Source organism: Lytechinus variegatus, chromosome 7 (assembly GCF_018143015.1).
Source record: "Lytechinus variegatus isolate NC3 chromosome 7, Lvar_3.0, whole genome shotgun sequence".
Taxonomy (NCBI): Eukaryota; Metazoa; Echinodermata; class Echinoidea; order Temnopleuroida; family Toxopneustidae; genus Lytechinus; species Lytechinus variegatus.
Window position 1 is genome coordinate 35,197,324 of NC_054746.1, and position 22,956 is coordinate 35,220,279.

Below are 22,956 nucleotides of genomic sequence, written 5' to 3' on the forward strand. Positions count from 1 at the left end.
CACAACAATCCTCGCAAAATTCTTTTCATGAAACTGGGCCAGTCTCCTTAGAAATATGAAATTGCAACAGCAAACTTGGATTCCAAGTCCCCTAACTCAACAGGCATATTCAACTAAAGATAATAAGATGTCATTTCTTTACCAAACGTACATGTGTTTCAATGCAAAGGTGAATACTTTGCAATTCTTGGATAATGGAAAATATTCTCTCCAATATTAATTTCACCATCTATCGGAAATCCAAATTTGCAATTTGAGCATTATTCTGAAGCACTCAATGCTCTTTCCTTCATATTTTCATTCACTCAAGTAATCCATTACAAATTTTACAACCCAATCTTTCATTCTTCCTCTATTATGCCATCATCTGTTGCTCAAATCTACTTTTGAAGATGATTGTGAGACCATGGTTTATGCATATTTGTGAATCAGTGTCCTTATAGTGCGTACATTGAAAACGGTACACTTTCATCAAACAGAGCCAACTTTGCACTACACGACTTGAATTAATTACCCCCGTTTATTCAAATCTATTTATATAAATCATGATGCATAGGGGATACTTTCATTGCTCTGATACTCAAAGTGGGAACAATTTACAAATGCTAGACTACACAATATGAAATGTTATATTATGTACATTCAATTTAATGCAAATATGCTTTCTAATGTACAGCACATATGGCTACAGAGCCATGTATAATATCAAATCAAAGTTCCCTAAATACAAGAATCTCTTATTGGAAAAAGAAAATAGCTGAAATAACAGAGATGCCACTAAAAATTGATAAACATGAAGGAAAAATCATCTTGAATGGGCACTTTCAGGCACAAAAAAGATATTTTCTATGGTTGAGAATTATTGGTAAAAAAGGAATTGCAATGTCTGTTTGAACAGTGGCATCTCTGTTGAAAGTATTGGCACACACTTATATTCATGTGCATTTCCTGCACTAATGATGATTGTTATTCACAATTCTTAAAATAAATTCGGGAAGAACAGAGAAGGTTACTGAGAAATAAGAAGGGCATTGAGTAATTAGAGGGGGGGGGGGGGGGAGAAATTAAAGGGTGAGGGGTGTTGGGGAGGAACGAGAAGAGTGGAGGGATATCAGGGGAGATGAACCGAAGAGAAGGAAAATGAGAGATGGAAAGTTAGAACAGAAAAAAATATATAATACACATACATCATATTCTCCATTAGACCACAACCATCAGAATCAGTTGTCTCCATTTTATCACGATCTGTATAACATATTTCTCTTAGCCCCCCCCCCCCCATCCCAAATGATTATATTCAAGTACTAACAGAAAAACAGCAATGAAATTCAATAGTACACCATATGTGCATGCAGTACTCCGAGTGTTTTCTTCTTGAAATCTGCTTCAAAATTCTTTGGACCATCATAATCTGACAATAGTTCAACTTTCAATATGATGATCCTTTGATATCAGTTAAGAGATGGGACAACCTGAACTTGAGTTAAGAGACCATGGCTTTTGCCATGAATTAGCAGACTTTTGAATAGATTCCCATAAATATGACAGGAACCGAAAGAATCACATACCCAATTATCGTGAATGATCACAAAGTCTTCTCTGCAAACAAACCTCAGTGGCAATGGTTACTATCGGGTAAAGATGTAAATGCATGGGACACATTTCAACATTTTCACTTATATGTTTAGATGAATACTGGAATATTTACACTCCTATTCCAGGGAAAGGTCCTTTCTCATATCTTCAGAAATACATTATATACAAGTATGCAATCAATGAGACATTATGATACAACTTCAGGACATATTCTAACACTTAATGGATCACCAATTCCTACAAAGTATTACCCACCAATGCTGAATAGGTGATCAAATTATCATACACCAGATTAAAGCTTGATAACTTACCTTTTGATACAAAACTTGATTAATACATACATAATATGATCATATTGTATGTATTTTTCCAGGTACAACATAGAGAAAGAACTTGTAGGAAATGCCCTTCTTTCCTCTTTTCATGATTACCCCAGCCCCTCAAAAAAAAAATAATAAAAAATTGACATCTAGTCAGCCTCATATATGATCTTGGAGAGAAAGGTCATTTGCTGAGTAGATGATGTCAAGAAGCAAAGTTAGGGGTTCAAGTCCTATTGTATATCACAAGAAAGGAAAAGTGAAGTCTTTAGAAATAGATGGTCACCCCTTAATATAGGCAATCTCTGAAGATACATCAAACTTTGAAAGTTTAGTCTATCAAAGTTATAGTTCGCTTTTCCCTTTGATAAAAATTTAACTTTCAATTTTTTTAGAGATCAACCCCCACTCCCTTTTTGATGGTGGCAAACTAAATCTTCATGTACAATTATTCATTACATGATATAAAAAGCAAGCTGGGTTACTGTATTAATCAGCTCACTGGCATGCAACTGATGCAAGGCGACCCGGGGAGGCAACTCTGCATGCAAAATTGCTAACCATAACATGACTCGTTTCACAAATTGTCAAGAAATGAAATATTTTCCATGACTTTCTTGAAATTCCCTGATTCATTGTTTGAATGTATGTATAGACACACCTGTAAAAATGCACCCAGTCATTGATAGCACATACATTTATACGTGTATGGTGTGATATACTACAAGGGAACCCTTTGGCATGGATCTATTAGATCTCTGTTAAAACCTAGAATAGCCTAACAGGTTGTATCAGCTGATCATGCAAACGGCCTTGCATAAAATATCATCCTTCTCCAATCCAATACAGCGAGCCCTAGGGAAAAAAGGCAGGTATTTCATATGGTCAGAGATTTAATCCATGACCTTCTCTTCATTAGGTACGCAAAACTACCACTGCTCAGTTGAATATGAGATGCCAATGATCGATACAACTGGGTTAGTAGAGACTTTGAAGTGATAATAAAAAATGCATGTAAATTAAAATCAGGATCTAATATGTCCATTAGCTTTCCGCACAAGATACATGTACAATACTTTTAGAAGTATGGAACTGTATGCAAAATGAATTCAACTTTGCTAGCATCCAGTCAAGGAAACAAAGTTTTTGAAAATAGTTCATACTTTTCTTAACATGAATTAATATGTTTGTAATTAATTGGATATTTCTGCTATGACAGTGCTAATAACTACCAGTATAAATTATTCAAGTGAAAGTTCAGATTTATAAATCTCCTTTTCTTAAAATGAATGTTAGAGGGCTAAGAAATATCGGTGATTATCATGGCATTATTACCAATGAAAAAAAGATAATGTAATAAATTTAAAATCTAGCATACCGCAACAACTTTTAAGTCAACTGTTCCAACCTCATCAGGAAAATATCTCCGCATCACCAAAGATTCTCGTTGGAAGACCCCCCCCCCAAAAAAAAAGAAGCTATCACCACTTCTGCTGCTGTATTTAATTTTCATAAGTGTCATATTCTGTCTCCTATCCCACTCCTCAATGAGATAGGAGACAGAATTTGACAATAGCAATGGCGGTCTTTCTACTTGGGTGATCTTTGGTGGCAATTGTAGACCACACAACTGCTATCAAATCCAATAATGCAACACTGACTGAGGTAATAGCTATATTCCACTTAAGACTCTTCATTTCATACAAACTGGAAATCAAAATTTGAATTTGTACTAAAAACTCATCCTTTTGACAAAGAGTTGCAACTAAAAGTGTATTTTTTGTGTACCTCATAGCAAGTCACTGTTTAGTATCTTCATGAAAGAAAGACGTATGGTATTCTCATTGCTGAAATATATCTTCCTGGAAGCTGGTCATGATGTTTTCTTGATAAAACATGTACTTTGAATCAGGGTTCAAAATATGTCAAACTTTAACTCTGTATTTTTCATGGTCACTGTATTTATATTCATATCTCCTGTGGTAAAAAATAGATTGTGGGTACAAGTATTACATAAGGAAAATCTATACATATTTTATGCATTATCAATAAACCACAAAAACTTGAAATCAGTATGCAACTACGGTACCCGTTTCTTGTCAGATAACCTAAAATGCTGTCGGTAATAAAAAAAAAAACACCATTTTTTAAACATACATAGACCTAATAGTAAACTGAAATCAATCAAAGCCCTGCAATCAGTTGAGAATTTTCAATTACTGGTCTGCTCATTGTAAAAGAAAGTAAAAATTGATCTGGTACAAGACAAAGTCTGATTTTATATTTAAAATCAATTGCAAATAAGATTCCTGCACCCCCATACAAAGGTCAGTTTCAAGGGTACTTCAGACTATCTCTAGAAAGTTCTGTATATTCTCTCTTCCCTTCCCCCTTCTCACTCTTCATATCTCCTTCCTTCTCTAACTTCCTTGTCTTTCTCTACTGAATAACCAATCATTCACACTTTCCCTCTAACTTGCATTTTGCTCTAAAATATATCAAACAGTTAAAATCCAGAACATTAATGAAGGAGTGCTCAAGCAAACAGGAAAACAAAAATAATAGTAGAAGAAAAGGAATCCTCCAAATCCCATGCAATTTGTCAGTTACATAACTTTACAAAGAATTTTATTTTACATAATAAAATTTGAAAAAAAGAAGGGTTTAATCAATCCTGAGAACACAAGATACAAAAGTAAGAAAATTCTCAGAACCAGAATCAATCTACATTTTAGAATTATAGAAATATCACTAGTAACAAGTAGTGCTTGAAATGTCCGTGCAATTATTGCAAGCACCACGCAAAATTAAATTCTATCCGAAAAATGATGATGTGCAGTATCTAACCAACGGGTCATGTGGTCCAGTGGTTAGAGCATTGGACTCATAATCGTAAGGTTGTGAGTTCGAATCCCAACTGTGCCATTGTCTCCACTTTGATAAAAAAAAAGGCCCGAGAGTGATATCTGTCGTCTATAACGTCAGCCACTATGACTGATTAACCTAGACGTAAAATGTTTCATAGGTAATTGGTTTTATACCAGCTTGGCGTTAACCAGCAAAATGCTGTCCTGCCGAGTTCCTATGGGAGTTACCACAAACAGAAACAGAAATTGAGGTTATATCCCTTATACTGAGAGCAACAAATCCAGATTGTTCAATACAAATTATTTCTTAATACATCTTTCCTACTTTTTGTGCATGATGCGATAAAAATCTGTTTACAAACGGAGTAATTTGCAAGCGGAAACTAAACCATTCTTAGCAGTTATGTATCCATGATTATTGTTTCTATCTATAAATACTTTTAAATATTTCTATTGTGCCAACTTATGATCACCTATGGATGAATATTTAAACAGTAATAATGAAAAAATACACCTCCTTAAAGAGCGAGAAAAAAAAAGTTGTTGCTGCAATATCAATACATTGAGTCTCATATTCTGGATTTCCCAGTTTGACCCAATCTCCTTTTAATACCAAGTCTCCCAGAAAGGACCGAGCAGATGCTTCTCTGGTTGTTGAAATATTAAGCACATATCATCAGTACGGTAGTAGAACAATCTCAATATTTTAATAAATTTATAACTATGCTTCGGCCTCTTCATCCAGGATCGCCTTGACAGCTGTGACCAAAAGGTAATCTTTTTTAACAAGCAAACAGTGAGATGACAACCAAGCACACACTTCCTGAAGGTTTAACAGCATAAATGGTACAGCAGTATTCCAGTGACCTTGCTCTCCATCTATGTTATTGTGAAAGTGCCCTTGGTGTTCAGCTCTTATCCTCATTAGTTGTCGGGCCTATGTCGGCACTGAAAAGATGTCAATATCCATCAGTCACCATAGTGGCAGTTGGATGTCTGAGTCCCTCAGCCAATAAAAGGAAAGATATCAAGTGTTGATGAAATGCTTCTCAGGTCCCTTAGCCATCTGTCTTCTAATTACTCATGTATAAGCAATCATTTAAGAATTCTCAGTTGTCGGATGAAAAATTATGAAACAATTTCAAATGACAATCATAATAAATGACCCCCTTCCTTTGTAAGTCAAGCAAAGAGAACAAAATATACCATTTGCCTGATATCTCTTTTAATCATTCATCTGTATGGGCTTTGTTTATTTCAAAGTCAATGAAACAATATCAAAACATTGATTTTTACAATAATTGAAAAAAAAAAGTTTAAAGAGTTTGTTGGACATAATTTAGAAAATAAGCAGTTTAAATTGATATCTTTCATGAGTTTGTCAATATTTTGTATCTATACAGAGCAAATTTCAAGGTTGAGTTTCATCTCTGCAAGCAAGACAATGTACACTAGAAATTCAACACACAATGAATGAGTAAGTTTTGACTACAAGTAACAAGTACTTTGAATGCATAAACATGGTACAAAATGCGCTTGGGGTTGATATTGATAATAATGTACACATTCTTGATTCTTTATACTACCATGAAATCAATTATTTACATAAAAGCTTAACTAATAATACATGTACATTATTTTAGAACTTTCATGTCTACCCGGTACAACATAAGCACCAAAACTGCTTTGAGTATGCATGGAACAAATAATTTTCAGCAAAAATAATTCTATGCAAGTAAGTATGATTTATCAAGATCTATCTGAAGAAAAAAAATAAAATTAACAGCTTCAAGGAAAATATGAATAGGTGGAGATATTACACATACAACATCCTTTAAAGATCCTTTTAGTGAACATCTGTACCACATACTGCCAAATGGCTTCAATTAGAAGATATTACATGTACTGGGTGGGTAGCTATAGAGATAAATTATAGATAAGACTAAAAAAATACATTTGATTCACAAAGTACATTCATTCACATTGTGCAATCACAATGTACATATGCATGTAATATCCAAATAAATGCAAAAGGTATTACACTGTTACTCAAAGTTTAAGTTTATCCACTAGATAGGATACCCATTACCTCACCTCAAAACAGATCATATGTAGCAAATTATGAAGTTATTTACACGTTTCAAATAGGCATTTACATGACAACATAACCTTTCAATTGTTCCTTTGCATTATTGAGATTATATGCATTGAACTTTGCTCTCCTTTCCTTGGGTGAGGATTTATGGTCCAAATTTCCAAGATAATAGCCATTCCAAGATCTCCAGAATGCATTTCTGGGTTAGCTCCAGTCAGTTCTGTTCTCTCCATCTATGATCTATTTACATAATATATCAAATAAAAATAAGAGGTATTGAAATTTAAAATGGTATTGAAGTAAACAAATGTCATTTCAAAATGGCAAAAATATAAAAAAATACCAGTGATGAAACAAAATGGTTGTTAGAACTTTATTTCATATAAAAATACTACCTTTTCAAAATGTAAAATCATGTAGATGCAGCTTTTCAAAATTTTCTATAGAAATAGCTTTTCAGGCACTGGCAGTAACATTTCGTTTTCTGAAAACAAACTGAGAAATTATGAACTTTCATCCATCAATTTTCTGAAGTTATTTATCAAATTGATAGTCATAAAGAAATTAATAATTTTATCCTTGACTTAAAGGTCTATTCAAAAGTGACATATAAAATGCTAACAACAAAAACAAATGGAGAATAGATAAATGTTTGAGGGTTTGGAGGCCAGTGTATGTTTGGTAACAATGAAGTCACTTCATAACACTGGTACTATGTACCTCTGTATTATTCTATGGCTAGGTGAGGTGTACAGAGACAGTGTAACAAACCAACAAAACGTTGGATGTCACACTGCACAACAAGGATAGATCCTAGAATGTTTCCTCAAGCCAAGTCAATATATAAAGCATTTTATGATTTTGAGGTGCTTAGGTATATAGGTCTGCATTAGTCTATAGCTATGTAAGGCAAAAAGATGTAGAAACAAAAAGTTAATTTTGTTTCCTTGACTGATAACTAACAAAGCTTTTATAAGGCACAATTTGTAATTTTAGATACTGATTGTCAAAGACTGGGTGTACCATTAGAAACAATGCTGCTTTTGGAAAACAAATCACATTGAATTTTCTGACACAATATGTTTAAAAGGAACAAAAATCTCTTGACACAGTATTTACAACTGGTATATTTTTCACATTAAATACAATTTCCTAGTAAGGGTAGTTATACAATACTTAAAATTAAACTCAACTGAGCCATCACAAAAGTGGCTGTGTGACTTTCTGATATTTCGGTAGAGATCAAAATGTAAAGGTATGAGACAAATGAAAACAGGCCAACAAAATGAGCTGTTAGAAATTCTTGGAATACTGAAATAGACACCCCCAAAAAGTGTAAACTTTGTATCATCTTACCTTATTAAGCAATTGTAGAGCAGGGTTACTTATCTGCAGGTGGTGGTGGTATTGGAACTGGTAAGCTGCTGGCTTCATCATTTGCCTCACCTCCTGGTACTTCTGGATTCTCTATCGCCTCATCATCAGATGCTTCATCAATCTGAATGAACTCCATCTCTTCTAATCCTTTGAACGCACTGGCAATGTCATCCTCCTTCAAAACAAATTCTTCCTCCTTCTTCCCTTCTGGATTCTTCACTGGACTTTCTTCTTTAACATCCTTATCATCACTTATTACAGGAAGTGCTTCTCCACTAGTACCTTGGAGAAAATCATCCAAGGAAGACATTGTTTTTTCTTCTGCAGGTGGCTCTTTGGGTTGATCTCTGGATCTTCGGGTTGGTCTTTTACCAATCATGGGTTGTGGTCTCTGGGCCAAAGTTGATGATCTTGTTGACCTGTTTCTAATGGTTACAGTAGGTTCAGACTCATTAGTAGTCGCAGCTGTAGCACCTTCAGCAGCAGGAGTTGTAGGTGTCCCTTGAGCGGATTTGCCACGTAGTAAAGTGGTTGGAATCAAGCGTTTGGAACCAATCTTGATGCTCAGTTTGTTGGGATCCTTCTTTGCAGGAGCATCACAGCTTCCTTGACTCGTTTCCTTCCTCAGCTCCAAGGGTGCTTCTGGGGCAGCTTCTTTAGCAGCTTCTTGGGCAGGAACAGAAGGCTCTTGTTCCTTGTTAAACTTGAACTTTCCGAATCCACCAGACTGTTTTGCTGAAACCTTGACATCTGTAACTTCAGTCTTTATCTGCTTGCTCTGTTTGTCTTCAGGTACCTCTTCAGCTTTTCGTTTGTTTCCTTTCTCCTCCCCATCACCTTCTTCCTTGGTGAAGATTGGTGCATTGGTAGAAGATGCGGCTTTCTCTAGCTCTAATTGCTTCTCATAATGCTTGTTCTCATCCAACAGTTTCTATAAACATATATCATTGAATAAATAAGGATATTAAGCAGCCTTATATCATTTTCAAGCATTCAGAAAGCAGTACAAAATACCCATTCTAATCAAACACTCCACATTGCAAAAAAAAAATTAATATATCTAATAAAGCATCCATTGTACATTGAGATGTCATAGGACTAGTAGCATTGAATCATTAAAAGAATTCCATGTAATTCTATCTTACTGATGAATTCCTGATTGCAGAGGAAATTATATTTTCTGAACCTTGTTATAGTATAAATCTAATACAAGAATTTGAGATATTTAAAAACATAAGTAAAGAACTGGGAAAATTAATATAACCTTGTGAGAAAGCTTTTTTGCATAAAAACTGAACATCAAATACAACTATGGAATTACCATTGATTGTAAATTGTAGCATTTCACTACTACAGTGGTAGTTCCGTACCATGGAAATGCATGTATTATGAATAAGATTAGTCCACAAGTTTCTCTTATACTGACAAAGATAAGACAAGGATATGAAATTACCTGATATGCAAAATTGTGACTGTGGCCCTTCATGTGTTCCATCCCAGCAATACCATCACCGGAGAAAACCTTGCAGAGACGACAGTAATATCCATTCACTGGCATCATGAACTCAGCTCCTGGTTTTAAAAAAAATCAACAAGTTCTTGATCATAAATCTTGTACAGTAATAGGTAAAACATAATAAAGAAGTTGGGAATAAGGCCACCAGAGCATCAAATGCTTCCTAATAAGGCTCTCTTCTCATTCTCGGACTTCATACTTTCATACTTTTCATGTAGCGAAACTTGAAATACTTGAATGAGGTGTAATCTACATGTACCAGCAAGATAAAACAGGGATGGAACTTAGAGAAACTAGGACAAGACTCCATACTTATCCTTGTTTTGCTTTTTATGGGTAAAGAGGATATGCGTAATTTCACAATCTTCTGCGACCATAAAGGCCACATCACATACATGTACTGCTAACAATACCTTTTGAGAAACTGATGAATATGCCTACAGATTTTTTTTTTCAAACTTGCCCTTCATCTGGTTTATGGACAACCAAATAGACAATTGGTGGTTACTTATTTTTTTAACTCCTGAATATTGAATTTTGGACTGTTTGACACCATCTGACAAAATTAGATTAAAAAGGCTAAAAGTATAGTTGAAAGGGAATATGTGACAGGGCCCTCAATAACTGTTAACACCATTTTTGTGGATGCATGAAGTTGAAATGTAACATTTTACCTTTTATAGGTGCAGGGATGAGACCTTCTGTTGATCCACCAGATTTCTCAGATTTGGCCTCACTTGACATCCATGGTCTATCCATAGCATCAATCAACTGAAAGATATACATCAAACCTCTCTTTCAGTAGAAATCCACATAACATTCTCAATGGCTATTTTCAAAATTATATTTAACTAGCAACATGCTATAACACACACCACACAGACATGACTAGCTACATACCCACACTGGTGAATATATCATCATTCTATTAAATAAATTGATAAATGGCCTATATCAAGGAGAGAAAATATTATTTTCACAAAGAAATGTCTGTAACTTGAAATGCAAAATAGACACTGATGCATGAAATCAAGCCAGTAAAATGGTCAATATAGAATTGCATGTATAGCAAAGGTCATGGCTCATTTGTATCTACATGTATCTATCTAGGTTAGATCTACCTGTAATATTCTTTAGAAATATGACAAGCTTAATAACACTTCATCTAAAACATAATGTAGAAGAGCATCATAAATATTCAGCTCTTTTTTTTTTACACATATTTCCTAGTCAATGCTCAACAGGGGGTGGTCCCATTTGCAATCTATAAAGCACGCCAACCTTACAATAATCACTGATCAATAGCCACAATTAACAAACTCTTAGTAACAAATCTGGTTCAAGAATTGACCAAAACTGAAAGAATTAATAACACAAAAACTCAAAATCTTATTTTCATAAAAAGTCAAGACTCTAAATATTAAAGCTATCCAGCAAGTCAATTAGGGGAAGTATATTTACAATTGATTCTAACTTTGGTACGCTCTATAATACACACTTATAGTTACACTCGATTGAACATTTGACAGTATCTTTGTGTTACAAGGCCAACAACTGATCAATAGGGGAAGGCGGGGTAAGTTGTGACAGTTTTTGCTTTTTGCATGTTAGAATTGATATGATTAATAATCTTGTCGAAATAAGTACCTTGCCTTGAAATTTAATTCTTCTGAAATATTTTCCACCTATATATAACTTTCTATCCCCACACTGAAAGTCATCTTGACCTTTAAAAAAAAAACCGTGTCAAATGGCTCAACTTGCCCCATATATGGGGTAAGTTTGAGCCATCTTCTGGGGTAAGTTGAGCCACAAAAACTATGTACAAAATGTATGAGGGGAGAACCAGCATGTCAATTTTTTTTTTAAAGTCTTTTCACTTGCTAATTCTCTATAAATACTAACATCCTTTAAAAGGAAAAGAGCAGTCATGTAAATTTGCTCCTTTCAGCCAGCATTTCAATCGATTTTTATGGTTTGTTTTTTAAGATACATTACCATAAGAATTACCATGGCTCAACTTGCCCCATGCTGTTTGGCTCAACTTAACCCAGTCCGAACTTAGTGCGATAATTTTGTATCCACACATTTATTATGCATCCATCATATAAAAGACTATGACAAGAATGAAGATCCATACCTGGACTAATAATGTTGTTATCATGTCTTTATTATATTATAAAGCACTTATTTATTTCACACTCTTTTTTACTTTTTTGGCTGAAATTCATATTTTTCCCTCTAAAAACCTACTTTTTGTTTCAAAGTTGAAAACATTGTGGTGGGGTTAGGGGTTATGCTATGGGTCATCAATACATGACACCACCACAATGTCTGACTCATTCATTATTGGCCTGGGGCTGGTGGCTCAACTTGCCCCTATGCTCAACTTACCCCGCCTTCCCCTACTCATATCCAGTGGTGACAGCTAAAAGAATATATTTGTTTTGAAATGCATAACTTCAGCCATGTAGAAAATCTTTTACTTGTAATTCCTTGAGAATTTTATATTGACCATGAAAAGCAACTCAACGCTTCATACTATCATAATGGGGTCGTTTGTGAATAATCAGGATGTTTATAACAAACAAAGAGCATCTTTATGCAATTAAAAACTGTATTTAGCCTCTTGTTGCTTATCATTCATCGACATGAGCATAAAAAATAAATAACAATTATAATAAGGGGGTAAAGCTTATCTCTAGAACTATTTGCTTATAGGAAACCAAGAAAAAACATGTAAAATTGTATTCTTCATGCAATTGGATATGTCCAAAAAGATAAATACATAGCAAATTGTAAAGACATCAACTGAGGACAAAATTCAAAGGGGGCAATCTTCATATCACCCCCCCCCCCCAAAAAAAAAACTTTATGTAACACATTTCATATTTCCAATGTTTTAAAATTTATGCTGTTTAAATTTTCTTTCTTTTTCTTTTAAAGAAGTCAATTACTATCCCAAGGGGAATCAACAGGTGATTAAATTTACTTCCAAATTTAGACAATTCAAGCAAGATTGTCAAACCATTATTGCAAGCTCTTATCTTTTATGAAGCTCGAGTGAGCTAATAAATGCTAAAATTTTAGGAACCAGTCAAAACTATAATTGATATATGGTAGCATCTAAAAAAATATTTAAAAAAAATTATCAAATGCATGTTATACTCACTGGTACTGCTGAAGCTCCTCAAAATAATTTAAAGGCCAAAAACAAAACTGAAAAACAATCTTACCTTCATATGCTTCTTTGAGTGAAGATGAATGAAGAACTCGTTCAGATTTCGCAACGCCTTCTGGCAAACTTTACACCAATGGTCTCCATCATCAAAGTAGGTGAACTGGAACCGAGCCTTGCTCTCCTTTTCCTTCTCTTTCTCCTGTTCCCTCTCTTCCTTATGGTCAGCTGAGCTGCGCTTGCTGCGATGAGATGATGAACTCTACAATAACCAACATAACGAATATAAAAAGGAGAAAAAAAGTTACGAAGGGATACACAAAATTGTGCAGGTATTCAACTAACAAATTCAAAATTTAGTGATTGGAAGGATCACCCTCTAGTTCTTAGAGTTTTTATAATCATTAAACACAACTTTATTTCCAGTTTTAAATAGAACTATTAAATGCTACCCAACATTCAAATCACCTCAAAACTTCTCAAAGGGTGTATTTTTTTCTTGACTTTGGTAAAAAGCTAACTAAAGGGTGATCCTACCTTATCAATCACCTTAAAAAAGGCAGGATATCAAGATACACAAGATTGTATTACCTGTTCTTTAAACTTTCTGCTAGACGACATGATGTATAAATTTTACCTTCTTTCATTTCCATCAAATAGCTCTTCTCTGGCCTTAGCTGGTAATACCCCTTGGCAGACAAGGAACAGACATACATGTTAACAAATGTTTTTTTTTTCTTCATAATTTACAGAAAAGACACAAATGTACCAGTGAGAATTCATACAGGGAGTAAAAACAAAAAATACAGGTCATCTAGGAGATCAAAGAGCTGGAAAGTATAAAATCGAAAGTGAAATTATTCTTTCCATTAATCAACAACATACAATTTTCTAGCACTTCAAACCAATGTTAACGTAAACAATGAATGCTTCTATCAAGAAAAACTTGGTACATTATTAATCAAAATCGACAGAGAAAATCAATCAAATTGCAAGATTTCAATTGAAATTATAGAAGCAGAAACTAGATGTGTTTGCAAAAAATGGGTATTATAACACAGACACACACAGATATTTGATTTAGAACATTATTTTTTAATTGAACCATCAGACTTGCTGAGCATTTTCCATGTATATTGCTTCATAGCCATCTTGGTCTTTCTTTCAAAAATACATTAAGAAAATCTTGCTGTTTATATGGATTGGTATTCATTTTGTTACAATATCAATATTCTTTTAAAATTGAATTTCATCAAATAATTCATAGATCTAGGAGAAGTTCAAAATAAACTTTTGCAAGCATCAATCGAATTCCAGATCTACATATAGTTATCAAGTATTCAAACATTTAAATAACTTCAATAATAGGAGTTTGCACCATACCTTTTCTCTCTCCCCATCTCTGTCTCTATCATCTCTGCCTGAGCTTGATCTGTCTGTGGACAAGCTTCGCCGTTCCTTTCCGTCGCGGCTTTCTGATCCACTTTTCTCAGCATCCCTGTCATATCCTTTGGTTCCAACATCTGCATAGGCCTTCCTTAGAGATCTGATCTGGTCAGAAATCTCTTGTTGTAGTTTGCTGTTGTGCGCAATCTGGGGATCTTTGTGTCCCTCCTTTGTGTGCTTCATGCGCCTCATCAGATCTCCTTGCTGCTTCCTCAATGATTCAAGCGCTCTCTGGAGAAGTACCAACTTCTTCTGGATCTTGTCTTTTTCTTCTCTTAGCTTCTGTTGCCTGCGTGCTTCACCAGACTTTTCTGCATCTAGCCTCTTTGCCTCCTGTCTCCTCATTAATTCCCAATCATGTATGAGCTTCTCTTCCTCCCTTCGTAACTTCTCTTCCTGACGCTTATTTATTTCCTTGACCTGCAGTAGCTTTTCTTCTTCCCTCCTGATTTTTTCTTCCATTGTCTTCAAGGCAACCTCTCTCATCAGCCACTCTTGTTCTTTCTTCAGCATCTCCTTTCTTCTTTTCTCCTTCTCTTTCTCTTCTTTTATTTGCATTTCTATCCTTATTTGTTCCTCTATTCGTCTACGCTCTGCCATCTCCCAACCTTGAGGCTTGTAGTAATCTTCTTCTTGATAAGGCTTCTCCTGTGCCGACCATTTCCCACCAGCTGGTTCTCTGGTGACATGCCTCTTTCCTTCCTGTTCCTCAGGGTCATCTTTTTGTGCATCAGGAAGCAACACTATCCTTCTTTTTGACTCTGATCTTGATGAAGATGGTGTTTGGGCAACTTTTATCTTGATATTTGCAAGTTCCGCATACTGCTGATGCTTCTTAGGTGTATCATGAGTAAGCTCTTCATCACTCACAGGCTCTGTTAAAGGACTCTTAGAGCCACCTTTTCCAGATTTTCTTCTTTCCTTCTGTTCCAGGTCATCTTTGAGTCCCTTCTTTGTTGGCTGTTTTTCACTTTCAGAAGACTTCACTTTTAAAGCAGCTTTCTCTTCCTTCAGCTTTTTCTTTTCCGCTTTCTTTTTCTTTTTCTTACTTAGTTTTTTAGTAGACTTGTCCTCCGCAGTACTGACTGGCGGCACTTGTAGTCCAGTATCAAGGAAAGAAGCAGTTTGATTCAAACCATCCATCTTGTATTCAGAAGAAGTTGAAGCAATAGTGGCACCTTCATTTTTTGCTGCGTGCAAAGTTTGACTTTGCTGAGCTTGAATTCGCTGTGCACTAACATACTCTGATACTTGTTCATAATCACTCTTTGGCACTGGCTGTTCTACAGATTTTGGCTGAGTTTTGCTTTCATGAATTCCTAATTTTTTTTCAAGTTCAACTTTTTTGGCCATGTCAAAGTCAAAGCCAATAGCAGAGAGAATTTTTTGGATATGATTAGAATCTACAGAAGAGCCTGCTTGAGATGTTACAGGTTTAGCTTCTGGGACATATTCATCTGGTGCTGATGCATGTACTTGTCCTGGGTAGAGCTGATCTTGAGTTTGGAAAGGAGCTTGTTGACTTTGGTTCATGTATTGATTTGAATTGAATTGTGAACTCTGCTGAGGTTCACCATATAAGAAGCTATCCTCTTCTTCTGTAGCTGCTGTTGTCCCTGACAGGAACGGAATATTTTGAGATGGCATAACCCCACTCTGGAATGCTGACTGGCCACTGAATCCTTCAGAAGACTGATCTGGCTGTTTTTTTCCAAGTACAGCTGACAACTCGGGTGTCATCTTCAGACCAGACTGCTGGAGAATGGTTGCTAGATTCTGATTAGGTTGTTGAGATGCTTGTGGCTGTGTGTTCTGATGGGAAGTATCTCCAAGTCCAGGGATTGAGGAATTCATGGCTGCTGAAGGTATACCTCCAAGACCAGTAACAGATGAAGTCATTATCCCTCCAGCTCCAAGTACTTGAGGGTTGTGATAACCTACATCAAGACCAGGTATTGAGGATTGTTGTCCTCCAATAGCACCTTGAGCAAATATGCCTTGGGCACCTACAGGGAACTCAAGTTGATTTCCCAGACCAGGAATAGAAGTATTTTGTGAGTTGAAAAATCCCAAACTCTGTTGTTGCTGCTGCTGTTGCTGAAGAAATAGTTGCTGTTGGAGCTGTTGTTGAATAAGGTTTTGTTGTTGTTGCTGCTGCAGCAACAGTTGCTGTTGTTCTTGCTCTTGTTTCTGCTGTTGTTGAGCACTAATTGCAGAGAGGAGAGTTGCTAAAGACTGAGAGGTCTGGTCACCTCCTTGAGGAACAAGATTAGCTAGTACTGATGACAATTGAGCCAAATCAGGACCACTAACACTTGCGGCAGGCTGCGCACTTGCTGCAACTGTTGGTACCTGTGGGTCTGGAGCATCACTTGCTGTGGGCTCTTCTGCTTTTACATCCAAATCCATTTTCTTCTTCTTCAAAATTGATTTCAGAGGTTTTGCAGCAGCAAGAGGCAAAGGAGCTGTTAGTTTTGTCTCTGATTCAGTTGAGGCAGTTACTGTCAATGGGGGCATATCATAGATTGGTCCAGAATACACTTTACTTTTCATTGGTTTTGTCAGTTGCTTTAATCCAAGCGGATCAGGCAGCCCGCCAGTTTTTGCAAAAGTATCTTTTTTACCTGGCTTAGAAGGTTCCTCCTCAACATGCTTTCCAGTGAATATATCATATGTTTTCTCTGCTTGTACTTTAGGTGGTTCAGACTCGACTTTTTCAGCTGGTATTTCACCAGATTTTGCCTTTCCAACTTCCTTCTGATTACTTTTACCGTCACCCTTTGACTTAGTATCTTTCACTTTCTTTTTACTTTTCTCAGGAGACTTGCTCCTACTTGAAGACCTTGAGGAACTGTAGCTAGAGCTTGACCTTGAGCTGCTGCTACTGTAGGAAGAATACGAACTGGATCTACTTCTACTTCTGCGTTTATCATACCTTGATCGGCGCCTTTCTCTCGACCTAGATCTACTTCTTCTCCTATCATCATGTCTATAATCTCTTTGATATTTCCTTCTACCATCTAGGTAAGTTCCCCCTCTACCTCCCCTAAATGAAAGTGTTGGTCTGTAATAACCCCTCTCTCTACTAGCTGACCTAGATCTTCTTCTTCTTCTCTCTCTGCTATTTGATCTAGAATCTTTCCTTCTTTTCTCTCTACTATCTGATCGATCTCTTCTGTGCCGATCTTTCCCATGTTTTTCTCTCTTTCCTCTTTCCCTGCTTCTACTTCTACTTCTACTTGAACTCCGGCTTCTATCTCGTCTTTTGGGTTTGCCCTTTTTCTTTGTTTCTGATTTATTTTGTTTATCGTCAGATTTAGATTTGTCTTTTGTTGCTTCCTTTGACTTAGTGTCACCTATCAATCCCTGTAATTTAGCTGTGTCAGTTTTATTGTACTTTACATCCTTAACAATCTGTCCCATATGTAAAGATGGGTCTCTCTTTTTGACACTCTTTACAATTTCAGCTTTCGGTTCAGGCATTTTGGCAGATTTTGGTACCAAAATAAGATGTTTATCAGAACCTTCATCATCACTGTCCCATTTGGACTTAGGAATAGTTACAACAGACACTGCTGGAACTTCATTTCCTGGTTCAGAGGCCTCTTGCGACTTCCCACTGCTTTGTTCACTATGTTGGTCCACTTCCTTTGGCATTGCTTCTGGATGAGCATGAACAGTTGGACCAGTCACGACATGAGCTGCCGGAAACATTTTTGGGGCCGCAGTTGTAACAGGTGCAGGTTTGTCTTGTGCTTGAAAGGTGATAACAAGATCCTGTTTTGGCTCACTCACTGGGATTCTGAAAAAAAGTCAGACACAAGAAATCATATCATTCACCATAAATACACTCAGCAAAAAAAGTTCTTGGACACTTAAAAAAGTTTAAATATCCCATATTGATATTTGATTAAAGGCAAATTATTGTATGTCAACATGACCAGACAATACCCCTCTTCCAGTATGACATGAAATTTTCATGCGAACAGTCATGCATAGGTGATTAAATGCTTGAAACAATAACAATGTCAGCAAAAGTAAATTGCAAGATATGGATCAGTCAGTGCATGGCTGGTTACAGGCATTAAACAATAGCAATGTCAGTAAAAGAAAATTGCAAGAAAACGATCAGTCATTCTTTCAGTTGTGAAAGTTTATGTGGCATAAATATCCATCAAACGATAAAAGAAAACTTAAAGTCAAATACCACTCTAAAAAAGAGAACATTGAATCATGATCTATAACCTACAAAAGACACCATCCCCCCACAAGGAAAAAATAATTTACACTTTAGTACCGTCTTATACGGATACTTTGAAAATGATAATATTGACTCACAAGTAATGTATGAGGGGGTGGGAAAAAAAATCATCAATAGGCCTATACATTTAAATGCTATTAGTACAAAGTTTCATCCCTTAACATTTCTATGAGTTTTCCCATGTTTATGATTCGTTAAAAAGTAATGGAAGCTTAACCAAAAAACAAAAACAAAGTACTCAATGAATTTTCTTACTTTTCTTCTTCATTCTCTGGTGGTGGAATGTCAGCATAAAGATCAAAGTCTTCATCAGCTATGGCAGGTAGCTTGTCTTTCCTTCTTGACCTTTTTGAGGCAGCTGCTGCTGAAGCCTGAGCCTTAGGAGCAAATGCTTGCTTTTCTGCAGCAGGTGTCTCCAGAGGACGGCCCAAACGATCAGTAGGTACGTTAGGTGAAGGGCCCAATCGCTCTTGGGGGGCAGCTACTGATGGCCCAAGCCTTTCTGCAGGAGCTACCACAGAAGGGCCAAGGCGATTAGCAGCAGCACCCAGAGCAGAAGGGACAGGTGGTCCAAGACGATCTGCAGGAGCAGATACAGGTGGTCCAAGTCTTTCTGCTGCATCCTTCGTCTGGGGGACTGCTGGTCCAAGACGGTCAATAGCAGATTGGGGTCCATCCTTCTCTGGGCATTGGTCATTGGTGACAGTTATGACAAGTGAAGTTTTCGGATCTTCCTGTTTCATCATCATCTCCTATTTGGAATATATTGAAGACAACAAAAATGTGAGAATGTGCTTTATTCATGCATTATTCAATTATTTTGGTTAAGGGAAATCTGCCAAAAGAATACATGTAGATAGCATTGTCAGAAAGATAAAAAATGATTGAGCATGGCATCATTTTGAATTGAAATTGAACACTCTGAATATATTGATTTATAACACCCTAAAATTTATGAACCTCCCCTAAAGTATATACCGATCATGACACTTCTCTTTACATACAGATTTGTAAAACAAATCGCATATAATGGAGAGCAACAAAATTTGAAGAAAATAAGCTAGTTTTACAGCAAATGTCTTAGAATCTTGCAACTATGATTAAATGTTAACTGTTCTGATCCCGGGGGGGGGGGGGGGGGGCACTCAAATTATTTTTTGATGGGGGCGTGCCTCACGAAACTCTGAAGTGGGGGTCTAAGGAACTGACGAAAGGGTAAAATACGGGGTCTTGGAACTAAATATATACCGAGCGGTGTGAAAAATAGGGTCTACGGAACGGGATCGCGGCACTGCAAATACGTTGAACCATATAGCGCTGTGCATGCACTCGCCATGCGTAGAGCGGCTACTAGTTATTAATATCATGTAGGGAGTTGCAAAGACATGTGCATCTCTCGCATGCGGTGCTCGCGCTGGACAATTTTGGTAGGGCTGGAGAACTGAGATGTCTCATAACGGGGGTCTTTCTAGCGGGGCTGGGCGGCTTCTGAACTGAACTTTTGTCATTCGGAGTATCTAGAGAACTGAAAATTGGGTCTGAAAAAGGGGGTCATCAAAGCGGCACGTCCCCGTACCACCAATATGTGTGAGTGCCCCCTCCGGGGTTCTGATATGATACAGTGAACGGACTTAAAAAAATTGCTGTTCTTTTATTATTTATTTCTCCAAATCATTACCTTTTCAGTAAAAAGTATACAAGTAATGAATGTTCCAGAGTGCAATGGACACTTCATGAGGTAAAAGATGAAATCATCCATTCAACTCAGCTATGCCTCCTTGAATGGATGACTCATTTCATCTTTCACCGAATAGAAGTATCCAGTCCATTGCACGAATGAAAAGAACATTCATTATTTATTTTATTTGACACCAAAAAATAGATCCTTGTCATTTGGGTATTTAACTTTTAATCTTATATTTAAATTTGAATGCAAAAGTGCAAAAAAACACGATTGTGTTTTTATGTGTACTGTGGTGGTCTTGGCACGCATGAGCAATGGACAAAATAGAAATTTTGAATCAACTGGCACTATGATCACATCTATACAGTAAAAGCTGAATACTACAGCTAAAAGCATGGAAAAAATTTCATTGTCAAAGCAGCCATATTCAAGTTCATCATTGTACACGTAACTATATTACGCTATTATGGAAGTATGTTGTAGTTATAAAATCTAGGTTCCCTCCGAAGAGAGTGGAATACAAACCAATACATGACTAACTGTATATAATCCAAGATACCCTGCTCTAATAAAACCAACTCTGCTTTCACATTCATCCTACTGAAAGAGCCCTCGAAAATGCCCATTCATTGAGTAAAATTTGTAAAATGTAGATCATTCAGGTGTAAAATGTAGATCATTCAGGCAGTAGAATGCAAAAAGTAGCCTCCAAAAATATTTTCTTTTTTGCCTGCAGCTGGTCTATAGATGGGTCATCGCAGCACTACATTCACCTGAAAACCAATCAGATAACTCTACACAGTACCATCATAATTTTCTTTTAAACCTATCTAAGCAAAATCTTAATTAGAAAATCTGTAAAAATCGCACTAAGGCCTATTTGATTTTTGTCAATTTCATGCCAAGTTAACTTTTCTGTAATTTAAATGTTTGATACTTATCTAAGTTGCAAAGAGTATCTCCGAAAAAGAAATAAAAGAACGAAACCTGACAACAAATTGGTCAGTTAGGGCTGAAAGAAAACTCCTATTTTTCCAGTTGACAATCTTCAACATTTAGCAAATCTTATTTCCAGAATGCATCCAATTAATTTTAACTTTAGACAGGACGTACAAAAAAAAGAACAATGACACTATTTTTAAGACTATCTGGTCCATAAATGCCAGTCAATACCTAAGTTTAATGTATGATAGATGCAGAGCACATTGGGAATTACCACATTTGTCGCATTGGGCTCCCGTCCTTTGAGATCAGGTGCTTGCTGATCTCTTGGAAGTGAGGAACTTCTTGACCTAGATTCACGTTCTCTGGCATCTTCTGTCATAGATCTCTCTCCATATGTAGGTCCAAGCCTCTGCATTCTTTCAAACCCTCTATCAGAATCTCTTTGAAGTGCAGACCCACTCCTATGTGGATCCTGTTCCTCTCTAGACATTTGATCCATTTTCCTATCTTCCAAGTCCCTACTACTTAATCTTGGGCCTTGAATACTCCCTTGAGCTTCATTCTTAATGAATTTTTGATCATGCTCAGGGCTTAAATCAATATCAGAAAGGTTTTTCTCATGACCCCTTTCATCGGGGGTCAATTCAATATCAGAAATGTTGCTTCTACGGCCACTGCGATCAGGGCTAAGATCTATATCGGATTGTGATTCTCGTATATTACCAGATTGAGAATCAGGATTCTCACATTCATATTCAAATTCATCTTCTGGGAATGGTTCTGGACTTCCTTCTCTATTCCCCCCATCATCTGCTTCCCTTGTTTGATACATTCTATATTCTTCCTCTTCCAACTCAGTTGTTGGATAATTTGTTGAAAAATACTCTGGACTGCTTTCATTAGGGCTCTTAAAATCTGATTTGTATCTGTCGGACCTTCCCATATCTGGATAATAATCTCTTTGCCCTGGGCCCTGCCTTCTTTCTCTTCCCATGTAACTTTCCCTTTCAAACCTGCCATCACCTGGCCCTTGCACAGCATACTGGCTTGGATAATTCCCAACCCCACTTTGCCCAGACCCAGTTGTCCCTGCAATTTGTGTAAAACCATGTCCTGCTGGCCTGTTAGTGTTACTGTGCATATGCATTTGTTCTTGTTCCACAAATTCCGCACTTTGGCCAACATACATTGCACTTGTAGAATAATTTCCTACATTTCTATTCATATCCTGTACACTCCCACTAAAGTCAGGTCCCATTTGTGGAATTTCATTTTCACCCATTATCCGCGCTCTGTCTCGCGGATCTGAAGGACGCGTATCGTTCATGCCTGATGACGGCAGCGGTCCGGTGTCCGGTATGTAGCCGCTACTCCCACGTCCACGTTGTTGGGCTCCACCTGCTCCACCATGGCTGTCAATGCCCCTCGGCCTCGGCGCACCTCCTCGAAATCCACCATGATGTTGCTCGAATCCCCTTCCACGTCCTCCAGCATATCCTCGCCCCATGGGCGGTCTAGAATATCCTCTTCTCATTCTCCGACAAAAGTTTTTCCTAGCTCTAAGAAAACAGGTCGAAAATGGTCACTTTTCATCACGACACTTCAGCGGAGAATATCAAAACGGTGCCATTTTGGTTCAAGTGAAAATTAGAGTTCAACAAGAGATGGCGC

General features: G+C 36.7%; 1 protein-coding gene and 1 non-coding gene across 4 annotated transcripts; both read right to left on the bottom strand.

The window, feature by feature from the left end:
- Positions 1-4,954: 4,954 nt before the first annotated feature.
- Positions 4,955-22,921, bottom strand: LOC121419115. Of its 3 annotated transcripts, none has more exons than XM_041613431.1 (8): positions 21,557-22,921; positions 18,912-19,408; positions 14,333-18,197; positions 13,008-13,211; positions 10,446-10,542; positions 9,709-9,827; positions 8,235-9,186; positions 4,955-7,115 (listed from the first exon to the last, which is right to left on the bottom strand). In XM_041613431.1, exons 1-7 carry the CDS (start codon positions 22,817-22,819, stop codon positions 8,260-8,262), a joined length of 6,972 nt encoding a protein of 2,323 aa, XP_041469365.1. In that variant the 5' UTR covers positions 22,820-22,921; the 3' UTR covers positions 4,955-7,115; positions 8,235-8,259. The 3 variants fall into 3 exon arrangements, 2 of the variants coding, with proteins under 2 accessions (XP_041469365.1, XP_041469366.1); XM_041613432.1 differs by having other exon boundaries at positions 4,955-7,118; XR_005970555.1 differs by lacking the exons at positions 4,955-7,115; positions 8,235-9,186 and adding an exon at positions 13,541-13,638.
- Positions 7,525-7,706, bottom strand: LOC121419461. Its single transcript, XR_005970601.1, has one exon. It is a non-coding gene; the product is annotated as a small nucleolar RNA SNORA23 (small nucleolar RNA).
- Positions 22,922-22,956: the final 35 nt, after the last annotated feature.